General features: G+C 38.8%; 1 protein-coding gene across 2 annotated transcripts in view; it reads left to right on the forward strand.

Annotated features, from left to right (window-relative positions):
- Nucleotides 1-2,922: 2,922 nt before the first annotated feature.
- SNX6 (sorting nexin 6) overlaps nt 2,923-27,568 on the forward strand; it is a 29,021-nt gene continuing 4,375 nt past the window's right edge. Inside the window, exons 1-13 of one of the 2 annotated variants that reach the window (XM_069784002.1) lie at nt 2,923-3,030; nt 3,187-3,234; nt 8,936-9,040; nt 9,910-10,020; nt 11,594-11,715; nt 13,709-13,832; nt 15,105-15,200; nt 16,504-16,609; nt 19,061-19,136; nt 20,412-20,451; nt 21,634-21,720; nt 22,635-22,794; nt 23,845-23,930. In XM_069784002.1, coding sequence (XP_069640103.1) covers nt 3,025-3,030; nt 3,187-3,234; nt 8,936-9,040; nt 9,910-10,020; nt 11,594-11,715; nt 13,709-13,832; nt 15,105-15,200; nt 16,504-16,609; nt 19,061-19,136; nt 20,412-20,451; nt 21,634-21,720; nt 22,635-22,794; nt 23,845-23,930 — 1,167 coding nt within the window. In that variant the 5' untranslated portion in view covers nt 2,923-3,024. Of the gene's footprint in view, nt 3,031-3,182; nt 3,235-8,935; nt 9,041-9,909; nt 10,021-11,593; nt 11,716-13,708; nt 13,833-15,104; nt 15,201-16,503; nt 16,610-19,060; nt 19,137-20,411; nt 20,452-21,633; nt 21,721-22,634; nt 22,795-23,844; nt 23,931-27,568 lie in introns of both variants that reach the window. The other variant, XM_069784001.1, reaches the window with a different exon arrangement.

A 27,568-nucleotide genomic window follows, 5' to 3' on the forward strand; every position in this document is an offset into this window, starting at 1 on the left:
CCTCAGAGCAGGCTCATTAACCTGAGTCTTGACAGAAGAGCACTGAGAAGAGGTAGTCCTCTTCTCCCACCTACTAGCTAGGATGTCTCCGTGGCATATATGATCTGTCTCTCAGCTGCTGAAGCAGAAAGAGCATGCAGCAAGCATTGCTCTGCCAGCTGGGAGGAGCATGGGGACAAAAGACATGGAGCTGGAATAAGTCGATCAGGGCAGTATGAAAGATTAGGATCATGGATAGCATTGCTGCTTAAGCACTTTTGGTGTCATTTGGTACAGACCACCTTTAGAGCCACAGTACTGTTATTGTTTTGGAATATATGTCCCTCATGAGCCTCTGCACCATCCAAAACATGACTGAACTGCTCCCAGAGGCACACTGGAAAGCCATATAACTTTACTTTTTGTAGATGCTCCTGAAATGGTCATCCTGCTGGATTCATGCCAGTCAGCTGGACTACTTAGCTGTCCCCTGGGAGAGGGAATTGTGTCTCCATCGCTTGTGAAGCCTTTCCTCAACTCTTTGACTTGGGTTTTTTGGTCCTACAAAACCGTATTAACAATAAATAATAAACATTAAAAAAAAAAGAAAGCTCATTCTGTCACTGATTTTAGTTTTTTTCCAGAAAAATAGATGTTTGCTAGGTGGCGTGGTGGTATGGTATTGAGCCCAGACTGTGCACAGAACAGGATGCTAACGAATGCAGGTGAACCCCCCCAGAAATCAGTTTCCTTGTGTGGCTTTGTCTTCACCCCTTCAGCATGACCAGGTCAGTGTTTAAACAGAGGTCGCATACTCTTTCTCTGTATCTTGTAAAATATTTTTACTTCTCTTGACCTGAGTAGTAAGTCAGTACTTTGGATGATGTTGTGCATGTCTGTATCAAGATAGAAACAGACCACGTACTTGAAAATTGTTTAGAGAACAGATTTTTTTTTAATTATTTACAAAATGCATAGTCAAAGGCCTCTTTCCGCAGCCCTGCTAAGAACAACTTCCAAGAGACAATTTCCATTTCTGAATTCCAAAGCACACTTCTAAGCAGTACAGAGCTCAGAAAGCTTTCTCTTCACCTATCTTGAGGCCGCATGAGTAGCATTTCTCAAGGTGTAGTTTCCTGATCGGCTTAGTCCAGTCTAAATCCATGGTGCTACTGTGGCAAGCGGTGGTCTGGTCCCACTAGTGCATGTGTAACTATGGGCTTGGCTGGATTATTGTCCTGGTTTCAGCTGGGATAGAGTTAACTGTCTTCCTAGTAGCTGGTACAGTGCTATGTTTTGAGTTCAGTATGTGAAGAATGTTGATAACACTGATGTTTTCAGTTGTTGCTCAGTAGTGTTTAGACTATAGTCAAGGATTTTTCAGCTTCTCATGCCCAGCCAGGGCACCTGACCCAAACTGGCCAACAGTGTATTCCATACCATGGGACGTCCCATCTAATTTAGGAACTGGGAAGTGGGGGGGCAGGGATTCGCCACTCGGGGACTGGCTGGGTGTCGGTCGGCGGGTGGTGAGCAATTGCCCTGCGCATCATTTGTACATCTCAATCCTTTTATTACTACTGTTGTCATTTTATTAGTGTTATCATTATCATTATTAGTTTCTTCTTTTCTGTTCTATTAAACTGTTCTTATCTCAACCCAGGAGTTTTACTTCTTTTCCTGATTTTCTCCCCCATCCCACTGGATGGGGGGGGAGTGAGTGAGCGGCTGCGTGGTGCTTAGCTGCTGGCTGGGGTTAAACCATGACAATTATGGAGCTGACTCAGACGGAAACTAATCATTTGTTGCAGCATTAATTTGCAGCTGGATCAATGCCCTCATCTGTCTGACTGTACACCCACGAGAGTGCTAATGTCCACACCTGCCACCATCTCTTAGGAATGGCACATGCTTACACTGGTTTCTGCCGATCATGAAACCCCACCCTGAGGCTGTTTCTTGGCTGTTCTAGCTCTGATTCACAGAAAAATGCAGTCTCAGGCATGGACTCCCTACCCTCCACGCTTACATTCGGTTTAGTCTGCAGTCGCTGATGTTTTCCACTGTCATTAGACAAAGGGGCATTTAACGGCTCCATTTCTTAGTCTGAATGAAAGGCGGTCATCAGTTTTAGTCACATAACTGCCCATAAATCAAAGGTGTATTATAAACCACTTAATTTCTAGCACTGTGTAACTGTGTAGTCCGTTTCACACATAGGCTTGTAAGAAGGCATGTGGCGACGGGCTGGTGCTGTGAAACCCATCTTTCACAGAAATGACGGAAAGAAGAGCAAGCAGGGCAGCACGAGAGCCATCGGTTATGAGTTAAGGTCAGGGACGGCAGCAGAGTTCTGCCCGTTACGTACATTTCCAGAGGTTTTGCACGCTTGCCCTCAGCGCGCCAAGCGTTCGAGTTTCGCACGCGCCAACAAAGCCACCCTCGCTTCTGCACGCCGCGCACGGGAACCGTTCACCCCCGGAGTGTGGCTGCACTTTGACCACCACGGTCCCGCCGCTCGCCAGACCCACCCGTGAGCCCTAGGCGCGCCGCCGCCGCGCGGGCCAGCGCACACCCACGCAGCAAAGGGGAAAACCGAGGCGGATGCGACACGCGCGGCCACGGCCGCGGCCTCCCCGCCCGGGGGCGGCTCCCCTCGCCTCCCCCCGCCGCGGACAAGCCCCAGCCCGCGGCCACCGGGCCTCGCCGCGGCCGAAGCTCACGCCCGCCCAGCCCGCCCTTCCCTCAACGGCGGCCTCGCGCCCTTCCCTCCCTCAACGGCCGCCCCGCGCCCGCTGGCGCGGGAGGGGGCGGGGCGAGGCGGGGCGGGTTAGGCGCGCGCGACCCGCGCCCGCCGCTCCCTCGCGAGAGGCGCTGCTCGCCGCCGCCGCTCCCCGCGCCGCGCCGCGCCGCGCCCCGCCCCGCCCCCGCGCGCCGCAGCCCCGCCTCGCCCCGCCCCCGCGCGCCGCAGCCCCGCCTCGCCGCTGGGCTCCGGGCGGGCTGGCGGGGGGAGGGCCGGCGGGCGCTGGAGCGCTGCGAGCAGCCATGATGGTGGGTGTCGGGGCGGCCGCGGTGCCGGGGCGGGGCGGGCGTGTGCGGCCGGGTCGCTAACCTGTGCGCTTTGTCTCCCCCCACCCTCCCTGCTGCCGGCCGTGCCCCTCCGCGTCCCCCCGGCCCGCTCCGCCTCCTCCCCTTCGCCCCCCGCAGGAAGGCTCGGACGACGGCCCAGATTTCCTCTCGGAGGAGGACCGAGGTGTAAGTGCCGCGTGAGGGGAGGCGTTAGGGACCCCGGCGCCTGGGGGCTGGGTGCGGGAGGGCAGGGTCGGCCCCCTCCCCCGGGGGGCCCTCCGGCCGCTGCCTGGCCGGAGCCCGCTGGGCGGTGGGTACCGGGGGGGGGGGGACGCGGGACGCCGGGGGCGGCAGGCGGCCGGGGGTCCGGGGTGTTCGGCTGCCGGCGTCCGCTAATGAGGAGGGAGCAGAGCCCCCCTCTGGAACTGGTCTCTGCGTGCGCGTGTTTTGCCTTGAATTTTTCATTGTTCTGTCACCCAAGTTTCGGAAGGGCCGCTCTTTCGTGCTTTTGTTGGAATGGCTTGCGAGGGGGCTGTATGTGCTGCTAGAGGTTGGTATTCTGCTCTGCGCCGATACGCGCCCCCCCTCCCCTGCGCACGCCCCCGTTGTGCTGCGGTCCTGACCAGGTTGACCAGCCTGGTGGAGAGCGCCAGGTTCCATCTTTAATCGTGAGCCAGGGCCTAGGTGAAATAGTCCTGCCCTCTCTTCTCTCTTTAGGCCCTAGAGGCTCTCCCATAGATAACAATGGGACGTTTAGGTTGCAGGCGCACGCTGCGTAGTAAACTCTTTATTGAAAAGAAGTTCTGTTGGTGGGACAGGATGCCATGATTATGTTTCCTTACTGAGAAAACCTTTTTCTCTGCCCTGCAGTTTCTGGCCTTCCTTTCTCTTCTAACTGCTGCATCCATCTTTCTTTAACTTGCCTGCCTCACTTGAGCAGCAAATCAGCTAATCTAGTGTGTATAACTTATTCAGACCGATTACCCTTATTGGTTATACCTTGAGAAAGACTGACTCCGAGCAAGGTAGGAGAGCAGCTTCTGGGTTGCTTAGGTTGCCTTGGCTGATGCTGGTTATTAAAGTGGCTACATCCAGTATATTATTAAAAATACAAAATCTGAAAAACACTGGGTTGTTATACCCTTTTGTAATGCATGCCATACTCAAGTGTCAAATATAACAGTAAGTACTAAGCGATTTTTGCCTGTATGCAGGTGGTAGGAATTCAGTGTGTTTTATATTCCGGTTTATGACCTGAAATTAAAGAAAGAATTCTAGTATTGTATTAGGCCAATTCTGGCCACTGTAGAGCTTTTCCCTTTAATTATACAGCTACTTTAGTAAGAATACTGGATGAAAAAGAGAGAAGGTGGAAACTGTTGTCCTTTGAGTGTCTTCAGAACAAGGACCGAAGAGCTTGTTAATTATGGAGTTGTATTTTACACAGGTCGTCCCTGGTATGAAGTGCACAGATAAGTTGTCTTTATCTGAAGGTGCGGGTAGAATATAACAATGCAAATCTGATCCCGTGTGAAACTTGTTTGTTTGTTTGGTTATTAGTTTTCCCTCTAAGGCTACAGGTAGTCAGAGTTCACAGGGTAATTTGAAAGCCTTAAGAAATCTCTTAGCAGTCTTGTTTGTGCTGTTGGACAACTTACATCATCTCAGTTGGCCAAGTGCAGTCTTTTTTTTTTTTTTTTCCTTCCCCTCCCCCATCTTCATCCAGCACTGAGGAATTAAACCAGAACAGTGTCCTCCTCCTTTCCCTAATTTTTTTAGGTTTCTTATTTTCAGTCACACTGGAGTTTTATTTCTTTCACTGGTGTGTGAATTCCTGGGGTTAAAACATAGGTTATCTGCCTGATTTTGATTGTGGTACAGAAAATCTAATCAAAAGCAACACTGGCAGTCTGCTCATGGACAGATTTGCTATGCTTTAATCCTCAAAACCATAACTTTTTTCTTAGTAGCAGTAGTAAAAATAAACAGCTTTTCATAAAGTGTTTTCCTGGTTCTGATTTGTCGCCTTCCTCTGTTTGTGATTAAAAAACGAGTAGTAGGTCCAGCCTTTATTTGAGAGCATGGATGGCAACTTCTGGTTAGAGTAATTGAGCTTTTAGTTTTGCAAATCAGTACTCTTTCCTCTCTAGAATTGAGATATAGCTATGACAACTGTACTTTTAACTCTTCAGAGTCATGTTGGTCAGCTGCAGCTGTGTTAAGTTTAACATGGGGGTGATGGGATGGAAAAGTGGGCTGGAAATTATGTCGATGCCACATAGAACAGTAATTCTCAAACAATTGTGTTATACCATATGGAGCCTTTTCCGGAGAATTGTAAAACAAAGCACTGAGAATCATCTTTGAGGAAGTAGCAGTGGGTGGTCTGTAGAAGGAACTTATTATAAATGGTGTGCATAAAATGAACTTAGGGGAATTGCTTTTCTAAATCTCACTTAGGAAGGTACTATTGAGTTTGCTTGGAGTAAGTTGATTCCTGTTGGGCTTTTTTGTGCTCTCACTAATGTAAACAATACCCGCTTTGAAAGGTGGTATAGTATTGCTCTACTAGTATTGTCTTGTGTATTTTATATCTTTATAAACTTTAGCCGACTTGGCTAATGCTCTTGTCCCCTCATTTAGGGGAAATGAGCTATCCCTTAGAACAGGTCTGCTAGAAACTCAATGCTGTGAAGACACTTTGTAATCTTTTGTTGTAAAAGTATTGTTTGTTTCCCTTGCTCTGTGTATTTATCTGCCTGTAAAGAACATGCCGAAGAAAGGGTCCTTTTCTCTAACATTTTTGAAAGAGCTTAGAGCATAGAAGTTACTGTTGTTAACTTGATGACATTACCCGGCAATGTAAGGTTTGGTTGTTTCCCTTGTCTCTACCAGCTTCCTTCCATTATCATTTGAAGTATAACTGATCCTTGAGCAAGAGCTTAGGTGCTAAATCCTCTACTTGCATTGTGTTCTCTTTTAGTACTGTAACATCACTTAGCCCTGATTTTGGCTTCTGGTATTTTCTAGATCGTTTGAATAAAACAGGGACTTTCTTGGTATAGCACAGGAAACTGTAAAGCAGCTAAATTAAATTAGGTTTTGTTTTGCAAGTTGTTTGGTATGGGTGTAGAGCATGTATCTAAGCATAAAATTATTGTGCTATGTGGCATGTTTTAGATTGGGGAGAGGGGGGGCAAGGTACAAAGGGACTGTATCCCACCTCCATTTTTTTCAGAATTTAAGGCACTTACGTTTCAGTTTTCTTCCAAATCAGACTTTTCATCCAAATCAGGTTTTGTAGCTTTTTTTTTTTTTCATTTTCTACTCCCTTCATGACTAGGAAACCATCAATTGGTGGTGGTTTTCTTTTGGAAGTAGTGATGAAGTGATTGCTTAAGTTTGTTGTGTGATGTTGTGAATTTAATTCCCAGTAATGCAACGTGAACCATTGTGTCACATGGATACATTTAAAGTCCTTCAACTTTCTGATTGTCTTTGACACCTTTCATAAATGCTTCATTACCATTGCAGATGAAAATGTTCCCCGTTGGTAGTCAAGCTACACAGCATAATTTAACATATGATTAAACTCTTCAAAACTGTTACAAACTTAACTCAGTATAAATCAAACAAATAGTCTTTTACAGTTATGTCATGAGTGATGTTGTCACATTTAGGTAGTTCTTAATTTTCTCAGCACAGATAAGCATTTTGTTTCTAAAGTTGTGAATAGTGCATACAGCCAGGGTGTGCTGCACTAGAGACTGCATATGCACTAGTCACAAATTTGAACAGCTGTTGTACTGAATCTTAGAATTTTGTATTGTACCACTTTTTAAAAAAGGAGGGAAAAGAAATATTTTAGTAGCAATTTTTGTGACCTGTGAAAGACTGCAAAAATACCATTTGGATAATCCAGATTATTTGCTGAGATTACTCTGTTTGTTAATGTATTCTGGGGGACTGGAGAAAAACAAACAGTACCCCAGACAGGGTAACCACTAAAAACTTTTTTACAAGCTGAAAAATGTGGTGTCATGACATAAGGCAGACATTGGTATGTCAGATTATATTTTTCTTTCCTAAATTAGAAGTTAAGCACATTGGAAACTCAGTAGGAGCTATGAGATTCTGCCTCTGAGAAGTGATCTGCAATGGATTGTTGCATGATAATATGCCTTTGTGTGAGGCAGTGATCCCCTAAACCTTAGGAAAACAAAACAAAAAGCGATGCCTGAATCACATCTGTGAATATGTTACTGTGCAGTGGTTTTAATGATTTCCAACTTTGCTGTAAGGAAAAGCTATTGCTATTTGTGTAATAGCTATTGAACTGTTAGATTTTGCTACCCTAGCAGAATATGTTAGTGTATGATTTTGGTTTACTTTAATACATTATTTCTAAGATGTATTAATCTGGTTGCTGCTACATAAGCAGCAGAATTGTCCATGCATTGAGGTTAAAACTAGAGTGGGAGCTGACCACTATGATTTAAGGTAAGGATTAAGATAACTGGCAGAAAACAAGACGTGGCGGTTGATGCTTCTCTCCTAGTGCTGTTCCGGTGCCTTGCAGTGTTACCTTCAAAGTCTGCTCATGTATAACCTTTGTACTGTGTGTTGGTGATACTTAAAAGTATTTTTGTACTTGAGTATGGATTTCAAAATGCAGTCCTGAAAAATTTGGCAGGAAAAAGTCTGTATCTTTGTATGGCAAAGCAGTTTTATACTGTAGAATGTGGTATTTCTAGAAAAAATGCAGCATCAAAGAAAACAGCCTCTCAGTAAAAAGTAAGCCTCATGAGTATGACATTGAAATATTTTTTGACAATGTGATTGGAGAAGATTTCAGAGTTAGCCTTAGTACTTCTAAAAAATATTCTGAATGTCTGTTGATCATGATGATGAAATTGTCATGGGACAAATTGCTCTAGAACAACAAGGGTGCAAGGGTGAGGGGACTTGAATTTCCAGTTGGGGTCTAGATGAGCTTAGTTTCATCAAGTACTGTTGAAGCCTTTGGTCCAGTTACTGCCAAACATTGTGGTACTCGGATAATCTTCCAATTTTTCTATATTTGATTGTTGTCTCATTTTCTTTTCAATGTGACTTTGGGATTATTTTGTGAGAGAGTTCAGGTTTCACGTCTTGTGGAAAAAAAATGCGTATTCCTTGCACTTTTGCCATTTCTTGTGCTGATTTTGAACAGGTTGAAATATTGGGTTTGGGTTTTTGTTTTGGTCTGGTTTTTTTTTTTTTTTTTTTTTTTTCCAGAAAAATATTTCCAAGGAGTCAGGTCTGTGAAGTTCAGGATTTTTTTTTTTGTTTGCTTTTTCGGTATATCATGGGAAATGTTAAACAAAAGAATAGTGTAAGACAATGTGAGTAAACCAGGTTTTTAATAGTTCTTGCTTCTTTGAAGTATAAGACTGCTTTTCTCCTTAAAAGTACCTTTTCAACTCTTAGTACCTTTATAATTACCTTTACAAGTACATTTATTTACAGCAGGTTGTCAGTTTGGGGGAGCGGGTGAAATGAAGAGAAGGACCTACTGAACTTGTTGCTGCCTGTAAATGTACTTTGTCTTGCCCATCTCAATTACTAGCAAGTTAACAATACACAGAAATGAAAATAGTGCACTAACAAGCAGTACAGTAAAGGAAATTATTTGTATGGTCATGTGTGCCGTAAGGAGTACGACTGGAATTTCTTTTTCCACTGGAAATAATCTTTTAATGTTGGGGTTTTTAATAATCTGTCTTCAGTCTTTTAAGGATATTGAGAATTGCAGGATCAGGGTTCTTCTCAAGGGGAGAATAAGGAAATATATTAACTCTTTTTTTTTTTTTTTAAATTTAAGCTAAATAGATTTTTCTTTGTTTAGCTTAGAGCAATAAATGTAGATCTCCAGACTGATGCTGCTCTGCAAGTGGATATCTCAGATGCACTCAGTGAGAGGGACAAAGTGAAATTCACTGTCCATACAAAGGTAAAAGCCTGGGTTTGTACACTGAACATATTCTTAACTATATAGAAAACAAAGTTTGCTTAAACTGTTTATTGAAACAAGTGTAACACAATCCAAAGGAAATCAGAAAGTAGTGGTATCTCATGTTTAAGAGACTGTGTAGCTGCAGTGCTTAAGAAAAAGATGGCTAAAAAGTTAAGAGGTTAAAAAACTGTTTAGAAAAAACTGACGTTCAGTTTTTTCGTACTGATGTGTTGTCATGCCATTCCCATGCTTATTAATTGGCCTATTTGCAGGTAGAATCTTTAATATACCTCACTATTCTTCAGTATATTTTGTATTATATTAGTCATGGTTTTAGATTCTAAAAATGTATTTCATAATGGAGTTACATGCAAGAATAATTTTTAGGTACTGGTTGTTTATGGCTTTTCTTCTTTTTTTTAGATTTGAGTGTTTATAAATCTCAGAATCATAGAAAGTTGAGCTCGAATAAAATTTCTGGAGATAATTTAGTCCCATCTCCTCCCTCACTCCCACCATTAAATCAGGGTGAACCAGAGCACATTGCTCAGGACTTGTCCCTTTGGGTTTTGAATATCTCCGAGGGCGGAGACTTCACAGCCTCTTTGGGCAACCCATTCCAATTGACTGATGCACTAATTAAGACAGGGGTAACTATTGCTGTGCAAACTTCTTTTTGGTCAAATCCTCACTTGGATGATTGGTTTATTTTTACAGGGATGTTTTTGTTGTTACTTCAAGGTGTTTTTCATATAGTAAAGAAAACGCTGTGGGTTTCTTTGATATGTTTTGTTTGGTTGGTTGTTTTTTGGTTTTTTTTTTTTTTTTTTTTCTTTTCATAATTCTTCCTCCTTTTCCCCTTCTAGAGTTCCTTACCGAATTTCAAACAAAATGAATTTTCTGTTGTCCGGCAACATGAAGAGTTTATTTGGCTTCATGATTCTTTTGTTGAGAATGAGGACTATGCTGGCTATATTGTAAGTATTAACAGTTTTTTTGGTTTATGTGCACTGTTTTCTGTGGGCTGTATCAAAAGTACTTGTGACTGCTTTTAAATGCAATGGAAATAGCAGATGTTCATTCCTTCTAAATCAAATCGGATGCTCTAATACTTCATTTTATGCAGTTACACAAAATTAATGGTTGAAGCAAGCTTGCAGGAAAGTAACTGTAGTTGCTGTACTTTCTTGCCTTTCACTCCTATGGATTGAGTAGTTTAAACTGTATCCAAGTGTATTTTTAGTCCACTGTGTTAAAAGTGTGGGAGATAGGTGAACTGTATAACTTGGTGGTATTGTTTTTACAAGCTTATGTTTAACTTCGTTACAAGTTTCATGTTGCCTTTGTTTTAGCTGGAATGGCAGAGTGCAGTAACTGAGCTCTAGTAATTAGACTTTTCCAGTTTTCATTGTGAAGATCAGAATAATTTTACCGTAAATCAGTTGGAGGGGACACCGCCCCACCCCCCCAAATACCACCTAGAACTACAGAGAACCTTAATACACAACAACTTGTGTTTTGAAGTTCATTTCAGGCCTCCGGGGAACAGAGGTCCCGAAATAGTCACCTTGCAATACTGCCTATTAAAAATGGGTGCTGCTGTTCATACTTTAATTACAAATAGGAATATTTGTCATCTTGGTGTGAAAGTTAGGTATTCATTTTGTGTTTTGGGTGTGTATATACTGTGGTTTAGAAGGTAAACGTATATTTCTCATTGACTATTATAATGATGAATATAATCTGTGATGTATCATACCATTCTTGAGCTAGTCTTTTTTAGTGAGAAAAACTATTTGAAGTGACTAGACCTTCAGTGTGGTAATAACTAGTTTCAGACAGTTGACTGCGTAGATGCTGGATTTTTCTTTTTTGTAACGCATTAATGTAATGGGCAAATATCGGTGAACTAAAATTTAAGCATAGTTTAGCTTTGTTCTGTGTCCATTTACTGATAGCAATTCAGGATTAGTTTGACTGTGGTGTTTTTTCTTCCAATGTTAATACACTATATTACAAGATTAACCTAGAGACTTGTTTACTGTGTGCTTTGTTATTTCAACAGATGTATCTTTAATGTCAACAGTGCTGTAAGAAAAAACTAGTGCCTGCAAACAATATGGAATGGTTTTTTTGGTTTAAAGTTTTGGGGATTTATAAATGGATGGTGAGAAAACCATTGTGGAATTCTTTTTTCTTTAAACAAGAAATAATCCTTACCAAATAAGTTAAAACAAAACTAATTATAAAATAATGATTTCAAGTTTTGATTCATTGTCATGGGAAAGCTAGGTATTATTTGGTTTCTGTTGTAATTAAACTACTGAAGCCATTAGTTAATATTTTAGTAATCTTCAAGGACACTTGGCCAAAATTGGTACAGTAATGCAGCATGTCTAACTCATGAATGAGAGACTTTATCCATAAATGCTGTAATGAATGATGAAAGAGAGCCATATATTAAAAAGCTGCAGGCAATCTACAGTTCCTGTACTGAACGGATGTTGTTTGAGAAGATGAGCAATTAAAAAAAATTTGATTCAATTCCAGATTCCACCGGCACCACCCAGGCCTGACTTTGATGCCTCAAGGGAGAAATTGCAGAAACTTGGAGAAGGGGAAGGATCAATGACTAAAGAAGAATTCACCAAAATGAAACAAGAACTGGAGGCGTATGTAGACTTGATTACTTTTTTTTTTATATCCCTCAACTTTTAATGCTGTTTGCTGTCCCATGTTTCTGATTTAGCTGTAATGGTTCTCTGTGAGATATAGGCTTGAGAATCCAGTTGCTACGTAACCAGGGTTATCTTAGTGATCATGATCAGAGCCATTAGGAAAATTGTAGAAATAATTTCACGGAAGATTTTCTGAAACAGGAACCCCATCCTCCCAGCTTGTTCCTGAGCATTCTTTTATAAGGAAAAAAACTAGTTACATCCTTTTCTTCACAGAACACCTACAAAGGGAGGAGGTAATCTCTATCTTTTTTAGTTTTGGTGTTCCACATTTTATAAGCATAATGAGACTTTTAAGGTTTATACATGTAGTGATTGAACTAGGGGTTTTTGCATGTGGTTGGTACTGTAAACATAGATGCCAACCTTCTGTTCCTCAGGAAATGTGGAGATTACTAGAAGATACTTTTTTCATTGACACTCCCCCCCCCCCCTTTTTTTTTTTTTTTGCACAAGGAGAATATACTTCCTGAAAATAGTATTTTCCCTTACTGTGAATTTAATGTGTATTGAAATATCTGCTCTAAGGCTTTTTGTTCCATATTGAGTTACACAGTGAAGTTTCTCCTTGCTTCATCCCCTTTCCTTATCATGCATTCACTTCTTTGATCTTTTTCCTGTCATTGGTTTCAGTTTTCAAGTGTATATTTACACTGCTTCTAGACTGCTTCTGTGAAGAGCTCTGAATTGGCAAGAAAAGTACATTGAACTCTTAGAACTGCTGCTTTCTCTCCGAACTCCAGCTGCTGTGAGCAAATGTCTTAAAAAGCTCTGTATTGGTGTTACGTACAATATAATTTATAGCAGAGTAGATATACACTTCATATGCAGAAAACTGAAAATTAGCAAAACACTATAAATTTTAAAGAATCTGTGGTTTTCCAGCGGCCCTGATCATGATTCTCTTGTGGTCTGGTTAGGGGTTGGATAACACAGAAAACTTTGGGTTTCTTCTACTGCCACCTCCATCCTCTGCATCCTCCTTTTTTGTCTTCACTGAATGACTACTACTCTCACTGAGATCAAACATCTCCCAACACTGGCCCTGCTGGTTTGCTGGTATGTAAATCTTAACCTCCTTGCACATAGTGGAAGCAAAAGTGTTGATTATCATTTCACCATTTGACCTCGGAATGGGGAAAAGAGCACCTTCCTCATTTCTGGACAAGTTACATCTTATTCATTGGATTTGCAAAGCAAAATGAATTCTAGCAAACTTGTATTGATAAGAATGCTTTCCTCTTAATTAAATCACAAATGAGTAATTGCTTTAAAGTTGAGTTGGCTGAACTGGGCAACTATGTGATTGTCATGGTTAAATGTGATTTTTTTTTTTTTTTGGTTGTACCTACCAAATGCAGCACTTAATTCCACTTCTAGAACCACTATGAAGCAAGACATCCATGTAAGCTTCAGCCCAAAAAGCCTAGGTGCTTTAACATGGAATAAAAGACTACTATCTGAACAGCTAACAAAACTACATGAATATTTAAATAAGTAAGGAGGGTGCAAATAGGCAAGGGGATGGAGATGGGGAGGAAGGAATTTGCACATCTGCTACATAGTGCCTAGTGATTGTAGTCTGTATCTCAATTTCTTGATTTTTGGGGAGTCGGGGAAAGGACAATTAAATGAGGTTACACTTTCAGCAAACCAGTCTGTGTTAGCTAGCATTAAAAATTAGAATGTATTTGTTGAATCTTCGTTAAAAGTCTCTCTTTAATATTTTAGGGCTTTGAATTTCCCCCTAGTATTACCGTTGTACTATTTACTTATGTATATATCAAATATTGGAGTGATAACCTCTACTATATCAGCTTATAATTTTGTATCCTGACTGAGGATGTCTTAAAGCTGCTCCTAGGCTTATCTCAAACTTAATTGCTTCATGTGAATTTCTTATGTATGTTTTGTTTCTTGTTTTCAGTGAATATTTGGCAATATTCAAGAAGACAGTTGCAATGCATGAAGTGTTTTTGTGTCGCGTGGCAGCACATCCTATTTTGAGAAAGGATTTAAATTTCCATGTATTCTTGGAATATAATCAGGATGTGAGTATTGAAAACTGAATTGCTGGCAGTAGAAATCAAGATGTACTTTTATGGTAGGATGGAAAACTGATTAAGGGGGCTTTACCTCCTGGAGCAAATTGCATCAATTCCTTCATACCAGACATATTTGTATTGTAAAAGTTAGAAATTCATTTAGTCTGTAGGAGTTCATTTTTCCTGCCACCTGGGGAACCAAATGCCCTATATGCTCTAGCCTCAGCATCAAAAATATTAATGGGAATCCAGTATGTTTTGGATTAAAAAGATTAGCTTTTGGTGCTGATTTCACATGATGTTATACTTGTCCACTCTTTGACTGAAATTTTTCTTTTTTTTATGGGGAAGGATGATGCAACAAAGACAATGCTAACTTTTAGCATTTGGAACTGTGGATTAAATTCTGTTGCTAACAAAACTAGAGAGGATTTCTAATGAAATGTTCTGATAAGTAAAGCCTTTTTGTTAACAATGTAGGTGAAAATATGGTTAATTTTTTTTCTAGATATTGGACTAGTGTGGCTATCCACATGTTACATACTGAGTTGCTATCTAATTTTGAGTTAAAGGAGAGGACTTTCTGGATTCATAACAACTCTTTAGTGTTGGAGTTAGTGGTTGCTCATATTCTGCAATTTTAAAATTGCAGAAATCAGCATTGAATGTTGAAGAAATCATTACAAAGATTGGCTCAACTGAGTACATGCTTAACTTCAAAATATGTTACAGAGGATCCTCTTGTTGCTTCCTGTAGAAGTGCTTACTGGTTCAGGAACTCAGTTTACCTAAATTGGGCAAATTTAAATGGACAGGAAGAGCATGAGGAGGCTGAAACCAACATTATCCTCTGTGCGGTGAGGGGTAAATGCTTCTGTAGTTTCTGAAAGTCAAAGATCTGCCATTCTACACTTAAAAGAGCAAAACCTGATTATGCTAGGTTAACTCAACAGCCATAGTGTGTGTGATAAATACTGTATTACTGATAACTAAATGTATAACACCTTATACATTTGGTATTATCTGTATGTGTTAGAATGTTGCTGATTCCCCCCCCCCGGGAATAGTATCTTAGGGGATAAAGTACAGTCTAGTAAATTCTGTCATTATGGGTGCATGGTGCCCTGTTCCCATTAATGCAGAGTATAAGACTTAAGCAGAGAGCAGGAAAACTGATTTAGGAGTAGCAAGTTGTGGTATGTAGTTCTATTTTTTTTTTTAAAGCTTTTATTACCTCCAGAAGATGAACTAACTTCATAAATGAATTTGTTTTTTCAGTTGAGTGTTCGTGGGAAAAATAAGAAAGAGAAACTTGAAGACTTCTTTAAAAATATGGTTAAATCAGCAGATGGTGTCATTGTTTCAGGAGTAAAGGTGATTACTGCTTAATATATCAAGAATTAAAATGTATTAGCATTGTTTTCCCCTTTTTTTAATGAAGCAGGGATTTTTCTAGCGATATGTAACTTAAGAATTAGAGGAAGAGCATGGAAAGGAACCTGTCGCCCTGGATGCGTGATAACTGAGAGCTATCTGATTGCTTCTGTGAAAGAGGGCTTTCACTACTCTTTCCCCTGTTTTATGAAATTAAGCTTTTTTTTTTTAATCCAGAGATTATTGATAATCTGTTTTTTGTTCTGGCTTGCCATTTTATATAGTGGGAAGGTGCACTAGCTTTGGCAACTGCTGCAGCTTAGAAGTTACTAACACAGTGTGAATTTTATCAGCCTTGTAACATCCTTCTACCCTTCTACTGTTTCAAAGCTAAGACCAGCAGTAAGAGGTGATACTATTTTTCCTAGTATGCAAGAATGTAACTGAGACAAAAAAAAAAAGAATTTTAATGAAAATTCAATTTCATTTCAACTTTTCTAAAAGTTGAAATGTTGCTTTTATAACTAACATAAATTCTGCAGAAGATGATTTTGATCTCCTTTCTTTCTAATGGTAACTTTCCATTTGCAAACAAATTAGAGAAGCTAAAGTTCCTAGTTACAATATCTTGAGTTTTGGAACTGCTGGAAAGTGGATATAACCATGGATTAATTATGACTTGGAGAAAAATATAAAGTCCAAATAACCAGCAGTTTTCATAAGCACATTGTTCAAAGCCCATGTTGTAGGCTATTCCATGGTACTGAGGATCTGTGGTATTTTAGAGGGTTTTTTAAAATAAATATAAACCAACTATCTCAAATTGTAATACAGAAAATATTAAAGTTTACCTGCATTACCAACTTGAAAGAAATCTGTCATCAAGATCAGCGTTCCTGAGCCAGGAGTTCATATCGTCTCTGCTGTGACCATAGCATCTTGTGCAACTGGGTGTCTTTCTTCCCCTCTCCCCTTTTTCTAGGTAGATGTCCTTTTATTAAGTACTTGACATTTATTCTATTTTTCTGTCACCAAAGTGGTAGTTAGTAGTGAAATTATTTCCTTCACTTCAAGTTTGTTATCCACAACTTTAAGATGCTTGTTATGAATTCTTAATTCTTAATAAAACTTCAGATCATGATAAAATAAGTGAAGAAATCGATTTACATAAATGGTGTTTTAGACAATAAAAACAGATTGCATTTCATGTCACTGCAACAGCAATATATGCAAATTTACTCTGCAATTGCTCTGTACAGAGTGAGTGAAATCCTGTTTTTTAAATTGTTCTTGTGTTTTGTAGGATGTGGATGACTTCTTTGAACATGAAAGAACATTCCTTGTAGAATATCACAACCGAGTCAAAGATGCTTCTGCCAAATCTGATAAAATGACAAGATCGCATAAAAGTGAGTTCTTTTTCCAGGGTGAAAATAGTACTAATTAAAGTGTACAGAAGTGGTTCATGAGGACTGGTAATTTTTAGTTCTCTCTTTGCACGTGAAAAGTGAGTTAATTTCTCCCAGTGTAGTCTTTGGATAGTCTAAAGAAGTTTAATTTGACTTTCAAAGTGTAGCGTTTGCTGTAGTAGACTAGATGGAGTAAGAACAGCCTGATGCGACACTGAAGTTATCTTGATTCTTCATGCTGTCCCTTTGAAGAGAAACACACTTTATGTAATAATATTTTTTTGAAGTCTGATTCTTAAAGTGTAAAGGTGGGTAATATAGCAGTATATGTGATTTTACTCCTAATGAAGTTGCTCTTGATTGGATGAGCTTGCATTCATCCGAGTGTAATTTCTTGGCACACTAGGCATTGCATTACCTTGCTGAGCAGCAAACTCCTATTTGGGCCATTAGTTCTAGACTGGGAAGTCAGGTTTCCATTTTTCAGCCTTTTAGAATGGAGATTGGAATGTGTACATTCAGTAGCTTGGTTTGCATGACCCCTTTTCTTACTGAAGTGAGGTTTTTCCATTTAGTTATTAATTTCTCTTCCTGAGCTGAGTGCTAGCTAATGTGATTTCTGGAAGCTCTAGATAGTCATCTCAAGTGCAGTGCATTTATTTGGGAAAATGGAAGATCTTTGGTTTAGGACTATTGTGTTTGGTTTAGGATTACTGTGTCTTGAGAAGCTCAGAAAAAGGTTGACCTTTATTGCCCTTGATTTTAAGTTTTTGTGTCTGGATAAATCAAAATTGAACTACTAGATTCTCTCTGCTTTCTTGAAGTTTGTGTCTGATTCGCAGATTCTGTCTTCGCTATCTACAGTAATATAGTTCACAAAAAAAACAGGTCACAAACCTTTTCTGAATCTCTATTGGTAAGGACTCTAAAGTGGATATTGAAAGAGACATTAAACCAAGAATTTACCGAGCTCTTTAGATGCTTCTCTTGCTATTGTATGAAGACCAAGTCTTTTGCAGCTTTAGCATCTATGCTAGGAGATGGGGAGAGTCAGTTATGGCTTAATGAAGTACTAAGGGACCCTGTGTCTTCAGTTCCTACTGGAAGTGGTTTCTGGTGTTTTGTTTGCTTTCTTAAAATGAAAACTGAACTTCATTCATGGTAGTTAGGTGCCAAACTTTAGGTAGTGAGAGAGCCTTTCACATTGGTTGTAGAACTAGGAAAATTGTTAGAAATGAGGTTGTAGACGATCTGATGGGAAGGATTGATTAAACTCATGACAAAGCTTCACTGGTTTTCAGACTCAAATCACCTAGGATGTTTATTGACAACTTTTTATCAACCTGAGAATTGGGACAAATGGCATCTTTCGAAATTCTGGCTAGAGAAGCAGAGCAATGACCTGGGAAGCCTGTTTTGGAAATGGGCAATCTGTAGTTTATTGATAACTTATCATCAACAGAGAGCTGCAGGGCTTGCAGAGATACTGACTTCCTATTTCCAGCAGAAAATCTATTTTTACGTTTAAATGGGAGGGATAGAAAGGGAGGTTAATGGCTTCCTAATAACACTCTTCACTGTAACCAGCTGCACTGATTCTCTTGGGATGTATGGAGTAATAAATTGGGTGGAAGGTGACCCACTCAATTTGCTAAAACAAGGTTGTGTTATTTAAAAAAAAAATCTGTTTAAAGACATATAAACTTCAAAAATAACAAGCAAATATATTTTGCTGTTCATTGCTTGGATCTGTTAGTGTTTTCATCATCCATTGAGTTTATACTAACAGCTCTTTAAAAAAGCCGTCTGTGCAAAGATTTTATTTTTTTGATTACTGCATAGCAATACCTCACTAGTCAAATTACACAGCCTTCTTTACAAACCCTGCTCTAATTTCATTCTTTAAAATGCTTTAACACTAATGCTACTTCAACCAGTGACCACTTGTTGATGAGATAAAGGTTTCCTGAAAATTAGGCATGTGCTAGAAAAAGTGTTGTGCATATAGCGCTGTATTTTGGTATTTTGCAGTTTTTATTCAATTTACTGCTCTCAAGCACACAGACTTATTCTTTGTTATTGTTAGCCTGTGTTTTTTTTCAAATACCTTTAGGCATTAGATTCAGATTTAAATTCAGACTTTAGCCATTGAGTTTGTACATCTTCCACCAAATAAAGCCTAACAAAGTTGCACGATAAATTTACCCATCAGGTACTAATTGTATTAAGTATTCCTAGATAAATTACAGACTTCACGATTTGGTGATAGCACGATGTTTATTGTGTGAAGTTATCCTTCATAAGTGACATGATTGAAATTTTATTTCTGCTTTTGTGTTAAAGCATGTTCCTTTTAGAAACCCACCTACTCTTGAAGAAAGAGAGAAATTTCAAAATTCTCAGAAAGAAGAGGAATGAAATAGTAAAACAAGTGCTTGTTTGTTTTTCTAGATGTGGCGGATGACTATAATAGAATTGGTTCTTCATTATATGCATTAGGAACGCAGGACTCCACAGATATATGCAAGTAAGATATTGTTAATAACCTATGGGGGAATTTGCTAAGTAGCAGTCTTAATGGTGACCTGCTGAGATAGGTAGATGTCTTGTTATGAGAAACAGAATTTATTATAGTTATGTCACTTTAAGGGATTTTCTTCTCTAGTATTTCATTTCTGTAACAGGCTGCTTTAATATTTTTGCTTTAATATTTGTCTGGAGAAAAAAAAAACTGTTTTCTGCAGTTTGTAGAAAGTTACACAAATGAAATGGAAAAGTCCTCATAGAAAAAGAAAAAACTCTAACCCTTTTACCAGGTTTTTTTATTTTAAAGTGCTTTAAGTGCTTTGACGTGCAGCGAGAACACGTCTCAGTCTGAGTATAGTGATTTTTGTGGGTGCTCCCTGTACCAACATCTTGAAAATGTTCTGTTGTTCTGGCAATTTTATTGCCTTTAGGAAGAGAAAGGAATCTACAGAGATCCCTAAAACTTTGAAAATAGAAGAGGGTGTCTACGTACAGATGTTTGTCCTTTAATCTTTCAGTGATTTGCTTGAATCTGAAGTTTGGTGTATCTGAAAGTAAAAGTTAACTAGCTTAAAGATGTTGATGCTTGTGAACATGCACATGTTAGTGTGAGAACAGGTAGGAGATGAGTATGGAAGTTAACTTATTTTTATTAATTTACCTGAATTATAGTGATATATTTCCAAATGTGGTGATAGCTTACATATCCATTACTTTGATTATAGTATTGAGATTTGATATAGCCTGTTGGGGTCTGTCAGGAATCGCATCTGTCTTCTGTCAAAATAGTATGATTTGACTGTAGTTCAGTCTGCTGTTACACTGAACCCTTGTATTGTCTCCTGTGATGAAGATGTGCCACGTTGTTGCTCAGCCTCCCTGAATTCCAAGTAGGGCATGCGTCATGTTTATTGTCTGAAGAAAAGTACATTCAAATTTGAATGAAGGACACTTGATAATAGCGTAGGACCGTTAACCAGGGTGGTGATGTAATTCACAGAAACATAAAGAATCCCTGAGGAGCTGTGCAATTATTCTTTAGTGAAGAAACATCCATCCGTTATGGTTTGTTTGTCCCTTACCTTTTCTTAAGTTGTACAATTCCCAGATGTTTCAACTGCTACAATTTAGAACTATTATGTTCTCTGTGTTCTGTGAATTACAATTCTAAGCAGTGCCTTTACAGTCTTTATTGCCAGACACAGATTGTATTTGGAGTTCTAGAAGTTAAACTGTTTAAATTAATGTTGTAATATAAGCTGTTTCCTTTGTGCAGGTTTTTTCTGAAGGTATCAGAGTTATTTGACAAAACAAGGGTATGTACTATGAAACCTTTTTAGATTATTCTTTGTGTACATCCTGGAAGTGGCAGAACATCTTGAGTCAACTAGACATTAATATGCGGATGTTTTATGGATGCTTCCATATGAAGCATTTAAGTAATGTGTGGTAGGGAATGAAAAAGCGTAAGATTTCAGTCGTCTGTTTTGTAAAATGCTTGATCCTTAGGAGTCTTCAGTCTACTAAACATTTCTAGGCAGTCTTCCTGTCTTCTATGTAATAAACTAGTAAAGCTGCTATTCTTCTAAAATGCTTAGAGGCCTTCTGTACTTGTTACTGGGCATCACAGAACTTGTTATGGAAAAAAGAAATGAAGAAATGTAATCCTTAATCCAAAAAATGGCAGTTATGCTGCTTTTTTTCTGGAGCCAAGATGTGTTTCTGCAATTATTTGACTCAGAAATACTATTGCTGATGTTTCTAACCAGATTTTCAAATATATTGTCTCTTTTGCCTTATTTGTTTGGCTTGGTAGAGCAGAAGATGTATGCCATGTATCAGGAAAACTTTCAAATTAAAAATGTGTGCACTTCCTAAACACAGACAGTTGTATCTGCATAAATATGTACTTTAAAGAAAATTGATGGTATTAATTACTTTGACCTAAAATTTTGCCTTCTAGAATTTTTTTAAAAATTAAGATTTAAAAAATGCACTTGCAGACTCTGTTTCTAAATTCACAGAAATGTCTGTTTCAAATACAAGCAAATAAGTTTATCGGTCTTTTGGACCATTTAATGCATGCATTGACACAACTAGTCTGCAAAGGTGCCTTAAAAATTTGTTTCCCTTTGATCTGAAAACCTGCATAAAACTTCTTGTGCACCTCTTTTATGCTAGATAAGTTTTTGTTTCTCTGCTGTTTTTCTAGTATATGATACATATAATTGAAATTGGGAAGAAAGCATTGTTTAAAATAGAAAGCTAGTTGTCAATTCCTGCTCACACAGTAGGTTATTGCTTACATTTTAATACAAAATCCTAATACTGCTTCTGATGCATCTTTAAGTATTCTGTCACAAATGCATGATCTTCATTTTTGAAAAAGACAATCTGTCATGTACTGTTGTATATTTTATGTTATACTTACATCATACAAGTGAATACCCAAAGTCTGGGTGTTTTTAAATTGATGCTTTTACTTACTGTTTTTCCAGAAAATAGAGGCCCGGGTATCTGCTGATGAAGATCTTAAACTTTCTGATCTTCTGAAATACTACCTAAGGGAATCTCAAGCTGCTAAGGTGAATTTATGAGTTTTTGTTCAGTGAAATAGTGTTTCTTTAAAAAAAAGAAAAGATAAGGGATCATCTTGAGAAATACACAGTAGATAGGTTAAAATGCTGCCACTTCTAGCCTTCAATTTCTCCCTCAACTGTAAAACCTGGATCTCTGTTGTATATACAAAGAGGTAACAATGCAGTTGCTGACTGTGAGTCTGGAACTGTGTGATCTGCTTATTGAGGCCAAATTGTGCAATATAATTAAAAACAGTGGAAGAGCTGTTGGTGAATTGTTCATGTGTTTTCAATGTGTTTGCTGCTTGTAGACTGCAAGCAATTCTACTTGTTCTTTAATATTATTAAAATTGAATATTCCAGATGATATGCAAGTGCTGATGCAAAAACACATGGGGCAAATTTGGTATTCTATACCTACAGAAAATTTCATTCTTAGTGTTGTTTGATGTAAGATGATTAAGTAACTTGGCAGAATGAGGAAGCATTTGACAGAAAATATCTGTAGTTAGAAGATCACAGCAATAACTGTTGCACAAAAAAATGCTACTGCTGTTTCGTGGGCCCTGTGTGTGTTTCAAATACATAATCTAAATATAGTTTGTTTCTAATCTAAGAAGCTGTGACATTTCCCGTGATTGTACCTTCTTAGGCTTTTTGGAGTATCATCTAAGCCATCTGTTGCTGGCCTCTGTCAGACAAGATGCAGACCAAACAATATTAAATTGCATGTCTGATCCAGTATGGACATTCCTGTGACTTGCAGAATGAAGTAAAGTGAATGCAAATATTTTCATAAGAACTGGAATACAGCAAGAAAGACTAAAATTAATCTGATTTTTTTTTATTACTTTGTATATACTGAAATCTTTGGGTAGATTCATGTAAAGTCTATACATCCTTTATGCCTTTTTTTATAGGATCTCCTATATAGAAGATCTAGGTCACTAGTGGATTATGAAAATGCTAATAAGGCATTGGATAAAGCAAGAGCAAAAAATAAAGATGTGCTGCAAGCTGAAACTACTCAGCAAATATGCTGTCAGAAATTTGAGAAAATTTCTGAATCAGCAAAACAAGGTATTTGGGTGGTCTTTGATCATACGTTACTACTTGAAAATCAACAGATTTTAGGATGTTATTAATAAGAATAGATTTTTGTTCTGTTTCCTAAGGAGAACTATTATCTTCTAATCAGTATTTACTTATTTTGGAAAGTTCAAATGATTTTTTCCTTTGGTGGCTCGTAGCTCCATTAGGCAGAGCAAAGTCTAGGTGCAAATTATTTGTTAAGCACTTTTTTTTATATGCATAGGATAGGATACAAAATGATAATTGCTAGCAGTAAAGGGAAACCTAATCTTTTAAAGTGTTGTTGAAATTCTTTTGGTTTTATGCATTCTTCTGTGAAGGCAGCAGTCTGTTGCAGAGGTGATATTACGTTAGAAAAGGGAGAGATCACGAAATGAGATTTCACTGAAGTCGCAGAGTTACAGTAGCTCTAGAGAAAAGGAACCTTATTTACATGTTGCCTTTTTCCTGGAAACTTACTCTCTTTTTTTTAGGCTAATATTGTTGTGAGTTAGTAGTCATCTGACTCATTATTTGGGGCAGATTTGTTCAAGGTTTAAACACCATGCTCTTCTGTTTTTATAATTTAAGAGTTGTTTGAGCCTGTAAATCTTGCTAATGATTCCTATAAATGAGACAGTGGAGAATGAGTGATCCTATTAGCCACAAAGGTATATGCATAAAGCGTACTTGCTTCCTCTGCTCTTCATGCTAGTTTTAGCTTAGTATCTTCCCTAAAGACTTTCACATATCAGCCTTGAAAGAGCAGTGCGCATGGAATAAGAGAATGAAATGTTTAAAAGCATCCACATTGCAGTCTTTTTTCAAAAGAGCTTTGTGTCCACAAAAGGTTAGCTAGAGATGAGGACCTGCTATGATGGCTTGCTTTCATCCAATAGTGTAGCAGTACCTTTGAGCCTGGAATGCGCTGAGATTAAATTTGAGTTTTTTCCTGTTGCCTTTTCTCACCCTTTACCTCTTCCATCCTGAAGGAAAGTCTGTGAACAGTTGAGGGCACTAGCAATAATACTGTTAATGAATCCATTTTTCTTTCTATAGAACTGATAGACTTTAAGACAAGAAGAGTTGCAGCGTTCAGAAAAAATCTGGTGGAACTAGCAGAACTGGAATTAAAGCATGCTAAGGTAATTGTGATTGTTTTTGGCCTGGATTTCAACTGATTTTAAATATTATATGCTTGAATAACCGAAATGGCTACATTTGTTGTGTGATTCACACACTTCACATTCAGGAAAGGGAATTTGAACGTAAGCATCATCCAGAAAGGTGAACTTCCTTGAATAATAGGGGTGGGGAAGGAAGTATAGGTGAAATATCTCTGAGGGGCTGGTGGGCTTGAGGTGCGTTTGGAAAACTTGCCTCCTTGAAGACAATTTTGGCTTCAGTTTTATGTTTCTTTAGCTGTTTGATATTTACAGCTGCAGAATTTGAATACCTGCCTATTTTTAAAACCTCATCTCATCATTTCACTGTGAGATAGGAAGCGGTTTCTGTTACCCAGATGTTGGGGACTTGATGTATAGGATAGGCAAACTATTAAACATAAGATCACATGGGCCTGTCTGAAGTCAGATCAGTGTTACTCTGAGTATGCTTTTTGTACCTTTTTGCCTTTAAAGTGCTAACAAAACCGAAATGTTGCAGATAGCCTTCTCAGTAAAATAAATTTTTGCAGGAAAAAAACTTTAAAGGGCCTGTACTGTCCTTAAATTTCACAATTTATTTAATTCTTTTAATCCCTATGCAATTAATGTTTTTGGTTAAATCAGGTTAGCTGCTCTGATTTCATAGACAAGTACAACAGTCTCTAACAGTCCTGTAGCAGGAGGCAGCTTTCTTTTAAAAGTAACTCTTCAACGTTTCTAATTCTCATCACAAATCTGAAAGTGTGTTGATGACCAAGCTTTGAATTAACTTGGAATATATCTGTTGAAAGGACTAGTTAAGAGGTGTATAGTGTTGCCAAGTTAACTTGTTGCTGCTTTACACTCTTTTCAGTAGTGTTGATGGTGTCATTCTTCGTTCTGCCAAACCCATTGTTTGTAAAACTAATGCACTGTAAAAACAGTTGTTTTGGGGACTTTAAAAAAAAAAAAAAAAAAATCTTTGTAGGTATAAGTTCAGCTTGAGGAGATATTTAGCTGGTAAAGTAATCAGTAAGGTCTGGAACATTCGACTCCTTTTTCAGATGAACAGTGCTTACTTTAATGTGCTATATCAGAAATTCAGCTATATTTCCCCTAAAGTCTTAAAATGTCTCATAATACTTGGTACTATTTGGCCTTCTTGCTTCTCTGTAACAGCTGTCTCTATCCAGCCCTGAGTCTCCCAGAAATCCCCATGTTTGGTCATGAATGTACTGGTTAAGGGTTTTAATGAAATTAATAGTCCTAACAGTCATACTTGCAACAGTTTTTATTGATTTGCCATGTCATGCTTTAATAAGGGAATGAATCCACAGTGCTTCTGCCCTGCTTCAGTCATTGACTCTTAATCATCTCTTGTAACTGACCCTTGCTGAAGTCCCCACATGCCATGGAGTGGAACGCTTAAAAATTCTGTCTTCTAAAGTATCCTTAAAGAATCACTCTCTGTGCTCTAGCTCTGTGTACTAACTCTCTGTGCAAGTCAAAATCTTTTAGTAATATTCTCTTGAATTTTGACAGCTAAGAACTGCGAAAGGCAGTGGAAAAATGCGTAATTTCTGTAGCTTTCAACTTACTTGGTATGTGCTGCTTCTTGGTGTCTTCAGTTTACCTGGAAGAGCTTGAATTTTTTTAGCAGTTCTTCATTTGTCACCACAGCATGTGTTTAAGATGTAGTTCTTCAGATGGTCTGTCTCAGTTTGTGACTTACCTTGTCTTAGTAAATTTACTAACAAGGAGTATATAGGTTTGTAATAGAAGCTTTGAACTGTAGTCCTGTTCTTGAAGGTGAATTTTTTTTTTTTTGCTGACCCTTTCCACTTACTTCATCATGGAGCATTGTAAGATTCACTGTAAGTGAATCTTCACTTTAAAGCTTTACAATATAAAAGGTCATTTTGACTAAGGGTGACAGTTCTTGAAATGTTAACAAATGTTGTGCCTTGTTGCCTGAAAGGGTATTTTACTTCTCACTAGGTTTGAAAGTCCTGTTTTTCCAAAGCCTGTGTTTCATATTTGTTCAAAACAAGCTACTACAGATGGATCAGTTTGGTTGCTGTGCTTTTATTTCTACAGATTCTGAGTTGGATTATTATGGAAATCACAAGTGCAATAGATCATATTTTTCCATTTTATATAATTGGAAATTTTCTTACTAATGCTATAACCAGTGTACTTGAGGATAGCCTTATGGATAAGTTTCTATTAGTCTGTACAGAGTATTGAAGAATGAAAAGGTTTGGTGGAGACTTTCTGAGGTAGTTTCATAAAAGGAAGAAGATATGAAAAGACTTGGGCTTTTTTTGAGATACCATTGTGCCTTGATGCATGAAGAGCAATGTTAGGGTAATATGAAGGTTTCTCCTTGTGCCGGAGAGGATGTTTTTATACTTGTTGCAATGCAAATCATGAACAGTGCTCCCATTTCAGGAGGCTGAGTAGCCCTGGTTGTGGCTGGGCTAAGCTGGGATGTTTGTAGACACCTTATTTCTCTTGCAGTAGAGCCAAAAGAGGGCTGGTAGAAGCAAAAAGGAAGCTACTTTTTCACGTAGGCAGTAAATTAATGAAGTCAGATCAAAAGCTCCCTGCTTTAAAGGTTTTGGACAAAATACTTTGGGTTTTTTTTTCTGGAACGAGTACCTCCAGACTAGATGTCGTGCAGATGCATCTGTCTCTGAATTGGTCTAGCCATGTGTCTTCTGGACTTGAGTTGCCTGGCATGGAAAGCATGGAGGTGAAATCTGATGCAGCAGTGGGTGCTGGAACTCATCTGAGAGGCTGTCTTTGGGAGGAATTCAGCCATAGTGCAGGCTGCTGCATGACTTACTGTTAAAAGTTATTTGCTGTGTATGGAAAGAAAAACACAAATCCCAAAACACAGAGATCGCTGCACTGAAAAAGTCAGAATGACCAAAGTATCGAGAGAAGGTTCTGAGACACAGCTCACATTTCCTGAGCTATATCTGGCTGTGTGGCTCTGGAAGACTGGAGGGTGATAGGGAAATCAAGCTTTTAGTAAATCAAGGACACTATATACAAATAGGAAGTGTACACTCTCTGCACTTATCCTTTCCTGGTTGCAGCTCAAGACTTCTGAAAGAGCTAAAAATCAGACTTTGGGTTGAGACTGCTTTAAGTTGATGCAAGTGCAGACTACTGCCAGAAAGGATGGTGATGCATGACTCTGTTCCCTTCCCTTATGTTGGCACTATTAGGTGTGCAGCTGCGTAGTAAGATGGAGCTAAAATTTGCTGTGGGTTTTTCTAAGATTTACTTCCAGTGTTGTTTTCACAGCATCCCTTGTGTCAAAACATACAGTTTTGGCTGGGAGGGGCTGGGAATAAGAGAGAGCTGCCTTCTTATCAGCAGCGTGTACCCTAGATTTACTTAAAATAGCTGCCAGACTGCAGCTTTAAATTCTGCTTGGTCTCTGACCTATACTAAACAGATTGATGTTTCTTTTTATATGGCCATTTTATCTGACTGTCCCTCTAGGTAGTGTTTAGCTTCTGTTTTGCTAGCTCTGTGTTTCTTCATGACTTCATGCAGCTGTAGCTAATGTAACACCTGATTAAGTGTTCGGGCATTTAGTGCAAAAGCTGCATTTAAACCTGTTC

Source organism: Haliaeetus albicilla, chromosome 5 (assembly GCF_947461875.1).
Source record: "Haliaeetus albicilla chromosome 5, bHalAlb1.1, whole genome shotgun sequence".
Classification (NCBI taxonomy): Eukaryota; Metazoa; Chordata; class Aves; order Accipitriformes; family Accipitridae; genus Haliaeetus; species Haliaeetus albicilla.